This window comes from Rhamphochromis sp. 'chilingali' (genome assembly GCF_963969265.1).
Source record: "Rhamphochromis sp. 'chilingali' genome assembly, chromosome: 10".
Classification (NCBI taxonomy): domain Eukaryota; kingdom Metazoa; phylum Chordata; class Actinopteri; order Cichliformes; family Cichlidae; genus Rhamphochromis; species Rhamphochromis sp. 'chilingali'.
Window position 1 is genome coordinate 19,373,535 of NC_137937.1, and position 11,471 is coordinate 19,385,005.

The 11,471-nt window shown below is 38.9% G+C and overlaps 1 protein-coding gene across 3 annotated transcripts; it reads right to left on the reverse strand.

Annotated features, from left to right (window-relative positions):
• Positions 1 to 765: 765 nt before the first annotated feature.
• Positions 766 to 7,829, reverse strand: unc45b (unc-45 myosin chaperone B). Of its 3 annotated transcripts, none has more exons than XM_080893539.1 (20): positions 7,669 to 7,829; positions 6,894 to 7,055; positions 6,760 to 6,796; positions 6,471 to 6,646; positions 6,125 to 6,214; positions 5,873 to 6,040; positions 5,574 to 5,739; positions 5,228 to 5,398; positions 4,963 to 5,134; positions 4,544 to 4,844; positions 4,349 to 4,443; positions 3,707 to 3,848; positions 3,479 to 3,619; positions 3,160 to 3,287; positions 2,939 to 3,005; positions 2,653 to 2,766; positions 2,386 to 2,501; positions 2,132 to 2,249; positions 1,881 to 2,036; positions 766 to 1,524 (listed from the first exon to the last, which is right to left on the reverse strand). In XM_080893539.1, exons 2-20 carry the CDS (start codon positions 7,053 to 7,055, stop codon positions 1,252 to 1,254), a joined length of 2,793 nt encoding a protein of 930 aa, XP_080749665.1. In that variant the 5' UTR covers positions 7,669 to 7,829; the 3' UTR covers positions 766 to 1,251. The 3 variants fall into 3 exon arrangements, with proteins under 3 accessions (XP_080749665.1, XP_080749667.1, XP_080749666.1); XM_080893541.1 differs by having other exon boundaries at positions 7,617 to 7,822; XM_080893540.1 differs by lacking the exon at positions 7,669 to 7,829 and adding an exon at positions 7,393 to 7,550.
• Between the last annotated feature and the right edge of the window lie 3,642 nt (positions 7,830 to 11,471).

Here is an 11,471-nt window from a genome sequence, read left to right on the forward strand (position 1 = left end):
ACAAAAATAGTGAAAGGGGAGTGATTGTTATGCTAAAATAAAATACTTTAAAATGAAAAGGAAACACAAGTTAGGAAGAGCAAGTCATATTGTGTAGTCTTCAGGGTGAAAGTGCACACTGTAAGAATAAACTGCAATAGCACGTCTGCAGCTGTGGTAAACATTGACCAGCAGCTGGCACTCATTTCTTTGATGACTGTCGAGCTCTGTATATTAATAACTGTATATCAATGTATTGGTAACAGTATTACCTCTTAGAAATAAAATGACATGAAGTGATTAGAATTTTTAAGCTAAAAAAAAGAGTAAGGTAATACTGCCTAATGCTTTGACATGCTGAGATATACTTTTGTAATCCTGGAATTAATTCTGTCTCATGTCCTCAGTATTCTTCTTTGTTTGCAGGAAACAATAATGGTAAATAATGGCAATAATGTTTATTGTTATGGCTTATTATATGCAGGAATCATGACTGCAAAATGCAAAACTACCTGTTTCTATGTAATTACATATTAATAACCTGTTAAAGGAAACATACTAATTACCTGTAAACATGTGGTAGTTTATGTGTAAAAACAATGAATCAGAGTGTCAAAGTTACACATTCTACTGCATTTCATAGTTATTCATTTTGAATTTTGAATTGAAAACCCAAGAGCAAAAAAACACCCAAAAAACTAATAATTTGTATTTGCTAAACATAAATGTTTGATTCTTGTCTATTTACATATAGTTATTCAGGAGGAATGATAGTCTTACTTCAAATTATAATTCAAAAAAGATTTATTAATGTAAATACAAGATGGTGTTTGTAAAAAAGACCTGTAAAGATTTTTGATTTAATGTTTTCAGTCTGTGCTGCTTATTTGCACTGAGTTTAGAAAAGAAAAAGAGACACTGAAACATTTAGGTGTTATTTAAATGGTGTATTATGGCTCATCAACCACACAAATGGCAAAATATAAACACATGTAAATGCATCAGTCTTTAAACATTTAGACACAGTTACAGCTTTATCAAAACCAATCGCTGGAAACCCCCACCACATATATGATTCCTATATCACGCAACCCCTTTCTGTATATAAAAATAATCCCTGCTTCACAGTGTGAGGGGTTGTATTTAGAGATGGGGAGTCAGGGTGATGACTCCTAAAATCACTTATGTGAAAAAACAGTTATTTGGGTGGGGGGGTCTCTGATTAACAGAGGGGAAAAATGAAGAATGTCCTTTGATCTTTGATCTTTTTCTTTAAGAAGGGCTGGCGAAGGGTTTGATGAGACCAAGATCCATAGCTTTGACCAAACATGTGCGTGCTGCATCAATGGCCTCCTGCCTCTTCGGATTGTCCTCAGCTCTGCCAACCACTGAAAGGATTTCCAGTAACTCGCTCTCTATCAGTTTCTTAGCCAGGTCACTGTTGTCTGAGTTGAGCATGTTGTAAACAATGACAAGACCGCGGTGTTGAACCTGAACATTGCTGTGAAGGCATAACCTCTGCAGGATCTCAAGCCACTGGGAAGTCTGTTGGTACAGATAAGGTACTCTGTCAGTGACACTGTGTTTTTTTTAAACATAAACATCATTGGCTAATATACACCTGACTCTGTAAGTCTGTGAAGGTGTGACTGTAGTGCAGACTTTTAGTTTTAGTTCACAGGGACTTAACAAAAGTGTTGCATGAACTGTTTAGAAATTACAGATATTTGTATATACACTTTAGCGGTAACAGAGGCAAAACTGTGTTATTGTCCAAAAACCTACTATGTAACTGTAGGAGTACCTCTTAAAGTTTTCAAAATTACCTCATTTATGTGATATCTCTATACAAAAAGAAAAATCAGAGAAGGGGGTGGGTTGTAGTAAACTGTTGCACATACCACCAGAGTCATTTTGGTGCACAGCTTTTTCTGAGCAGCTGTGATCATGGCCAGAGCTCCAGCTGCAGCTATCTGAAGTTTGTCGTCATCTTCGCCGCAGAGCAACACCAGCAACTTCAGCTTATCATTGCCATCTTCCAGGTAGCGATCCTGCACCTAAAGCATACAGAGTTCATTTCATTTTCCCCAACCTGTTGGAATGCCTACTTACTGTGTGTCGTCCATCAATATGTGTTTGCAGCTGTCCTCACCTCTTTACATGTCACTAGGTTGCACATGCATTCAGTGGCAGCCAATCTGATCTGTTCATTCTCTTCAAACATGTAGTTCTCAATCTCGGGCAAAGCCTTCTCTTTCACAATCTTCACTCTACAAAAACAGATGAAGGTTATAATTGAAAATGAAAAAATCTGCAGAATGTAGCAAACTGTTGTATAGAAAATGAGTTATTTAATGTCACAGTGTCCATTCATTCATGTGATCTTAAAAAGAAAAAGAATCTCACCTCAGTTTTTCACTGAAACCAGCCAAGTTGGTGAGACCTCTCAGAGCTTCATAGTTCTGCATGCCTTCTCTGTCTGTGTGAAGGAGGTTCACTAATGGACGTATTACCTCATACACCTGTGAAACAATAAAAGATGTGAGAGCTGAATAGCTATGACACAGACTCCAAGTAAAAACAAGTCTAAACACTTTCATTTAAACCATTTAAAAAAAATCATTGCCACAGGCAAAACTGTCACTGAAGAAAACAAAGGAGCTTCTGTCTTACCCTCTCACCAGGAAAGGCGATTTCTGGGTTGGAAATGGCAGCTATTTTGGCAATGACATGGCTGGCTTTCACCTTTCCTGCTTCTGTTCCTTCCAGAGCCAGTGGTATGAGAGCCTGAGGGCAGAACCACATTTATATGTTTAAATAACAGTAACGTACACGTGTGGAATTTTTTTTTAAGTTAATCAGTACAAATCATGCTTGCGCTGACCATGTATCTAACCGTGGCTTTATAGAGCGCCATAAATTCAAGTCTACTTTGATTTTTTTTTTTCACACTGCTTACCTTTCCTCCACCCTGGGCAACAATAGTACCGCGATCTCTGGGATCCTCTGACAAGGCCAAGAAAACCCTAAAGATTAAAAAATGTGTCAAAGAGTCATGATGTCATTTATTCAGCTGTCACCAAACTGGAATTCCCCTCCAGACTACAAACGTCACAAGATGTCGTTTTACATATTTTGTTAAGCCTCATCAGTCTTTTTTTCTTTTTTTTTCTTTCGCACCTTGCCAGCATCTCTTTGGTTTGATCCGTCAAGATGATGTTCTCTGCTTTCACCATGACAACAAGAGCTGATGTGACTCCGGCCTTCAGTAGCCTTTTCACTCTTTTGTCAACAAAGTCCTTCTTGTCCTGACAAGAAAAAATGCATCATATGTGTGTGTGTGTGTGTGTGTGTGTGTGTGTGTGTGTGTGTGTGTGTGTGTGTGTGTGTGTGTGTGTGTGTGTGTGTGTGTGTGTGTGTGTGTGTGTGTGTGTGTGACATTTCCTGTTCTGTTTGTTGAATCATCAGTTTAGGTCTGACTTTTACATTCTTCTCTTACTTTGGGGTGTTGCTCAGGCACATGCTGTTTTGAAAACTTGGCCAGCTGAACCAGCTCAGGGAGAATTTCTTTCTTTTCATAGGAGTTAGTGCAGTTAACCAGGATGCAAGCAACTGCATATAGGATCGTCTTATCCCTGGACTAAAAACACAGAGAAAAGGAAGTGGTTATCCTAAGAGGTCTCCTCTTAGTCTTTTCTGAGTTTTTCTCAGGTTGTTATTTCCGTACCTTAGCCAGTTCAAACATGGCTTGCATGGCAGGCTCATCATCCACAAAGTCATCTTTTACATCAGCATCATTAGTCAGATATGCAAGACCCTCTATAGCCCATTTCCTGGTTTTGGTATCAATCTGGGGATTGCAGAGCCACCTAGAAAAGTCAAAAATGATCATGAATCATTGATTGCAACCTGACAAATATGAAGCCTGCAGGGGTGTCAAACATTTGGATTAGGGCCAGAATCGGCCCAGCAAAGACTGGCCACTAGACAGCTTTAGCAAATGTGAAGGAGTGCACAGACCTTTAACTGTATTTTCAAGTAATTAAGTAATACAAAAACAAGTAAATGACAAAGTTAATTTTTTTTCCACTTTCTACTATAGAAATGTTTCTTTTTGTTGTTTGTTTGTTTGTGTGTTTCTTCTTACATTGTTCACAGTCTAAAAACAAAACAAAACCCAAAAGCTGACATTTTCTTTGAATTAATGAAAACTTCATGTTTTATACTTGCAGGGCAGTCAAAGTGGGCTGTATTTCGCCCACGCTGTAAAATGACTCTAACATCCTTGCCCTATAAGGTAGTTTATCGTATTTTTAAAATATTACTGTCATTAGCATATAGTTAGTACAGAGTCTCTGTGAATACTCACTTTCTGCACTGCTTGGCCAGCTTCTCTGTGGAGCCCTCAGCAAATTGCCTTAAACTGTAATCATCGCCTCCTGCTGAACCGAGTTTACAGAGACCCTGGAGAGGACAGACGCATGAGTATGCATAAAGACAGACAGACCCTGAGACAAAAGAAAAAAACATAAAGTAAGCTTTTATTGCATTTTGGCACACTCACCACCAGCGCACGTATTTTAATTTTCTCATTCTTGGTCTTCTTGTAGATATCCTTGAGCAGTGAGACACCATTCGTAATAATGAAGCTGGCACGGCTCATCTTTGAGGAGGCGTGGATCAGGGCCTCCACCGCAACCATCTGGTCCACCTCGCGTTCTGAGCCGCACAGTGCCACCATCATCTCCATGATGCCTTGCCGACCAACTAAAGCATTACCGACATCGAACGGTCCCTGCAGCAGTCCTGAGATGCAGTTGATGGCATGAATGGTCTTGTCCATGTCTTTGGGGTCTATTTTGGATCTTTAGAAAATGAATGGAGAATTAGAGAAAAGAAAAAAAATCTGATTATTACACAAGATATGTTTGCTGGGCCTCATTTATAGTGTCTTTATTAACACTGAATGTTTCATGGACATACTTGATATATTCGTCACAAATGTCCCTGAAGTTGTTTCTCTCTGGGTCACACTTAAGGTCGTCGTAGAGCTTGTTGAGGAGCACGCTAGCAATCAGCTGTGTATTCTCTGTCAAGGGCAACTGGTCTGGCAGCTCAGGAACCTGGCCACAAACCTTGAGGATCTTTTTCAAACCTAAAGAAAAAACAAAAACAGATGTTGAATGATTAGTATCACTCAAAAAGCCTGTGTTAGGGAATCTGTTAGGGAATCAGGTGTTGGGCTCACCATGGTCAACAGTGAAAAGGCTTTTGGAATGATCCATCTCCTTCTTCTCTTTGCGAGGTACATTCTTGCTCAGGAGGTTTAATGCCTGGTCTCTGCCATGGCCAGACACCTTTTTACTGGCAACCATCTCCAGCAGAGAAAGAAGAATAGTTTTCAAGTCTTTAGATGGATCTGTGGGGAGACACATTAAATCAAAGATTGTCCATCAGTCAATAATACAGTGAAAAATACCACCAATAGAGGAGCCCTTTTAGAATGAAGTCTGTGTTTTTAGGAGTAAGGATGAAAAAAGAAGTAGAAAATCTAACCGATACTTATTACACATACTGTAATTATTCTCTCATACCCATAACAAGGTCTGCTTCTTTCCCATATTCTCGTGTATCTCCACCAGTGAGGGAATCATTGATGCACTGGAAGAGGTTGCAGGCTGCCAGTGCAATCTCCTCATTGTCAACAGCCATGATGCTGCACATTTTATCAACACCCACCATCTGAATGATGGCCATTGCCTGTTGCAGTAAGTGTAAAGGGTTTTGTAAGGAAAATGGGAAGAAAATCATACATCCGGTGACATGGGCATGGGAATTTTATATATTTATAAAGAGTTGCTGAAAGTTTCACTTTGCATGCACCATGACTCACGCGAGCCTTATGTCCCGTGCACATTCCTGACAGCGTACGGACAGCAGCCAGGATCATTTCTGGTTTGCCAGTCTCGATCATATTGAGTAGCAGAGTCACTCCATTATTCTGGAAAATTCTCTCTGCTCCAGCGTCTTCCCTCGAAAGGACAATCAAGTTGTTGGCGGCCTAGAGGTTGAAGAAGCAAAACTGTGTGAACTGTGTGTTGTTGCCACAACAAATATAGAAATAGGAAGTTTAGAAAATCCTCACCTTCTCCTTCTTGTCCTTTTCGCTCTCTTCATCGAAGAGAATGTCAAACATGTTTTGTACCCTCGAATCTGTGGAAAATGTAGTTTTCAGCTGTGGAGAGAAAAAATGATAAAGAAAAATGACTATAAATGATCATATCATCTAAGCTCCTGCTATGTAGACTACATTTTATATTGTTTGGTGATATGACCATGAACAGTCATGAAAATTACTTCAGTGTTTAGCCTGCTGATTACTTGTATGTTAGAGTTTAATGGATACTTATTGCAGTTAGATAAGTAGTATATGTAGTTTTCTACTGCCCTGTATGGTGCTCTGTGTGCAGTTGTATCTGCCTAATGCTGACCTTGGACTGGATTTCTGCTCCCAGTCTGCGGAGTGTCTCCAGGAAGGCTTTGTTCTTTGGCTCGAGCGTGGCACACCTCTGCACATCTTTGAAAGCCATATCCAGTTTTCCCAGCTTTTCCAGAGCTTGGCAGCGCCGGTACAAAGCTTTTATGTCTTTTGCATCAACATCAATCGCTATGGATGAGGGCAAATTGTTTAAGTTAATGACTAGCTTTCATCTATGGATTTTTGTTCTGCTGTTGACTGAATATTTACAGCTGTTCAAAGTTCTTAACGTATTACTCTACCTTTAGTTGCATCAGATGCTGCATTAACATAGTTTTCCTATAAGAAAAAACAGAGACAATCACAGACAGTTTGTCAGAGAACCTGCAAGCATAATCAGTTTGATATAGTTTTGGTCCCATATCAGAGTGCTTACCTTTTTTAGGTAGCATGCAGATCTGTTCCTGTAAATCACAGCCAGCACCTTTTTGTCCTGGCACACCTTGATGGCTTTAGTGTAGCACTCAATGGCCTTGTCAATATCGCCTGCCTGAAAGTGTTTGTTTCCCTCCTCTTTTAACTGGATTGGGTCTCCCATCTGGCAAAAAATTGGAATATATATATATTTATGTATATGTGAAATGTAAAATCAAACCTGTGTGTTGTTTTATTGTGCTCACCAGGCAAAGCTTACTTTAACAAATTCTGCCAATCAAATTTAAATTAAGCTTTTTACTTTTTCTCTGGATGAAAAACAAATACGTCAAATAAGCTGAACATATAATGATCGTGGCTGACTCTTTTTGTCTCTTTAAATTGTGTTAGAAAAGCAGTGTGCAAGCAGTTCAAAGTTATAAAGACACACCATTCAAACAAACGACAGAGTGGTAATGAAAATAATTTAACATACAATTAGAAATTATTTTCATTCTCACCTTCTTGCTAATCCCTGTCCCACCGACCTGGGTCCCCCGTAGAAAATGGCCATGCACATGCTATCTCTAACTTTAAATGGCCTCCCCTCAGGCCTTATTTGGGCACGATCTCCCACCCTAGTCTGAGCCTTGAGACAAATGGCACTTTCCTAGATGACCAACACTATCTCCACCTGCTCCCCTGATAGCCATAGTCTACCCTTATACTAAGTACCTCTGCATACCTGAGTGTCCCTCAAAAGAGAATCACAGCTCTGTGTGGAAGCTGTTTTGTACCGTTAGATTGTATCTCTGTTGAGTCTCTCTTCTTCAGTCCTCTTCTTTGTTCTTTGCTCTTGTGGGGTTTTTTTTTTCTTTTTCCTCCTGCGTAGATGATCTGGACCTGTAGTCCCGAGTGTTTCTTACAAACTTTATCTGTCTTGTGTTACCTCCCCCTACCAGTATCACAATTTATATTTATAGTGACTCTCAAGGAGGTGGGACAGAACTAAGGTGGACCACCAGCGACCAAAAGGGTTCTTTCCACAGTGACAACCCCCCCAAAAAACAGCTTTGTGCTTAAGGTTGGTGTACGTTTATGACGACTTGTATTGAAAAACATATAATTTAAGGGTTGTTGAATAATCTAAAGCTTCACAAAAGAAACCCCAAACTTTAGATTTGGTAATTTAGTGGAGAGTAACCCCTCAAAGGTGGTCTGCTCCTGATGAGGTCTATTTAGGGCACAGACAGCTGAGAACTCACCAGCAACTGCCTGATGGGGGGGGGGGGGGGGGTTGAAGAGTGTGTGTGTGTGGGGGGGGGGGGGATCCTGGTGGAAACTGGTAGCTTCTGGAAAGAGCACGTACATAAGGTTTGATATTGAATCAAGCAATTAGTTTTGATGGTTAGGGGGAGAGTTCAGGGTTTAAGGTGGAAAGACTCACAAGTGTAAATGTGAGTGTATGTTTACATCCTTTGAATGTGCGCTCAAATGGTTTTCAGCAATTCTCTCAAAAATGTCCCATCGATGATTTTATAACTTTTTGTAACTGGTATCCTCTCAGCACACACACACACCCAACAGAGGTCCCAAGATGTTTTTCATTTTGTGACGCCCCAATGAAGAAGCGCTCTGGCTTCACAAGTCAGTACGCAAAAAGAAAACAATCTGTGAAGACTTTGAGAAATTCAAAACATCTAAAATAGAAATTATGATTACTGCAAATTACATGGAAAAAATTGAGAGCAAGTACGCACACGCATAATGATAAAAATATGTTTTAAGAAGAGTTGTCATTGTCCTGAAGACCAGTGACTCTCATTGTTTCTCTCCACCTACTCTGTCCCAGGTTCAGTGGTTGGTTTGAGGTTTTGAGAAGCATGCGTCTCAGCAGCTGCAGTGGTTATTGACACAACTGTGTTGTCTCATCACCACTGCAGTATTTAAGACCGGATTTTCCTCTCCAACATCACCAGAACGTTCAGCTTTCCACAGTGATATTGTGGGGCTCCGCTTACTTATTTTATTATGATCAACTCATGCAGGCCATTGTGTTCAAATGTTTACCTTGTCTGGCCTTCATCTTCATAAAACCTCTGGCGCTGCCTCCCTGCCTTTTGCTTTGAGTCTTAAATCAGTTTGCTTTGGATTGGATTTTAAAGTAGACATGCATATCAAAAGACAGCTGCGAGCATTTTATTGATATCATTTCACAATTATTCATACTTTTGGAAATAATTTTTCTATTTTGGGCATATATTGTAGTTTTGTATTTATAGTGTATTATGGTTTTATGTAATTGCATTTTCTCAATGTAATTCAAATCTAGCAGTAACTATAAACTCCATGTGCAGCACATCAGTTTCATGCTCTGTATTAGAACTGTGTTAAACTCCATCTGTGAACTGTGTAGACATTTTTTGATACATGACTCAGACCAGAGGAAAGATCAATAATGATGTTAGTGTTGGGGAAAGAGATACTAATTATATTTGCACTGACCTCCGAACTCACCAGCAACTGTCTGATGTGGATGATAGGGTGCAAGTGTGTTTGAAAGCAGTTTATTGTTTCTTCTTTTTTTGTATCATTAATATTTCTGTTAAAATGGGTTTGTACCTGCTTAAAAGACCAGTCCTTTCAAAAATTTTCAAAAGACCATTCACATGGTATGTTCAACCTTACATGGCTTCCCCTCAAGCATTATTGCAGCATGACTTCATATCCCACTTTGAGCCTTGCAACAAATGACATTTTCCTAAATGATAGACACTATCTCCACCAGACCCCCAGTAGTCACAGTGTGTCTTTGCCTTGGCCATCTGCATACTGCAGGGCCAAGTCATGACTGTCCCTTAAAAACAAAAATAGTTAATACATACAGTACTACACCTGTATACAAGACAACCCAGCAAAGATTCGTCTTCTATTGCCACAGTGAATTTCTTGAGACCTACTGTTGCTTCTTTTTCATTAACATTTGAGTTCAAATGTTTTTGCCCATACAGTGCTGTGCTAAAGTCTTGAGGCCTTTTCTTTTGTTCTCTGTCAAGATGATCCAACACTGCCTCAATAATGCTGACGTCCGGGCTCTGGGGAAGCCATAGTAATAGTAATCCATTGCGTGTTTGATATCCAAAAATTCTCATTTGGATTCATCAGACCAACAGATTTTCAGTCTAGTTCTTCTGTAATTTGGTGTGCCTCAACCTTTTCTTTCTTTAAGGGTGACATCTTTACAGCTGAGACCATTTCAGAGTAGATTTCAGTGAATAGAAGATGGATAAACTGAATGGTCAGAGGCGTGTCTCAGGTTCTGTTTCGGGACTTTGGTGTTATTTTGTCCTGTTTCTTAAGATATGACTTTCAATATTCTTCATCTGCTGTAAATAGTTTGTAAATCCTGCAACTTCTCCTTTTGTGCTTTTGTCCTCTACTTGTCCACTTTCCTACTTTTTTTTTAAAGATACAGTTCACAGCATGGCAGGAAGTGCTTTTCAGTTAATAGCTCTTTGAGAATTGATCTCTGATGCAAAAATACTATCTTCTGCCCATCGAACTATGTTTTCTTTTGCATTTTTTTTGTATAAACAAATGATGTTTTTCTTTTTGACAGGCTGCTGGTAACAAAGCATCTAAAGATAATGTTACATCTCTAACTTGTTCGTTATGTGTAGACGCAAAACTGATTCATTCCTTAAGTTGAATGCATTCTTTTTATTATTGAATGATTCATAGGTTGGTTGTGGCTTAAAAACAAAAACATGAAAAAAATCCCCAGAGAATCAGGTACAAGGACTGGGCTGAAAAAAATGCCTGTAAAATATTGCTAAAGACCAAAATTACACTTTCAGTGTTATGCAAAGTGCAAGTAATATTTTTTTCATTTTTTGTAAATGACGACTGTTGGGTGTGCTGGTCCTCTCCATATCCTAGTGATAGTCCTAGAGGTTTACACATGAAACGTCATAAATGTCGTAGGTAAATTATTGGCATCTTTTCCACATTACGTACGTAGTGAAGAAGTCAGAGAACTGTGATGCATCTTATCTGGACCTATTAGAGCAGTAGTACCACCAGGTGGTATACTGCATCCACTGCAGCATAAATTGCACAATAGAGGGATTTTGTTCATACCAAAAAAAATGCATTACTTATCAGTTATTATCAGTTATTTATTTATGTCATATATGTTTATAGATTAGTATCATATATTTGAAACATGAGCTCAATGTAAGTGCTCGTTTTACAGAAAAATGAGCATTTATTATTATTACCTAGCATTTTAAATCATTGAGTTGGTTAGGAGGAAACTAATCTTAACAACATCTGTTCATTTTGGAGTCAATTACAACAGCCTATAATAGCTATAATATATTATGGTGTGTTTGCACCCAAAGTGATCATGTACAAGTAAAGGTAATAGTTTTTGCAATTAACTTTAATGGGAAATCCAATATTTTACAGGAACAGCCTATGATTAAAGAAATAACAATTATAAACACTGTAGTAAATGCAATGCTTTTATGAGCCGCATAACGTTTTTATTTTGAAAAAGCTGACCGGAAAGAAACTGCTATTCTTGGTAGGTACGTAA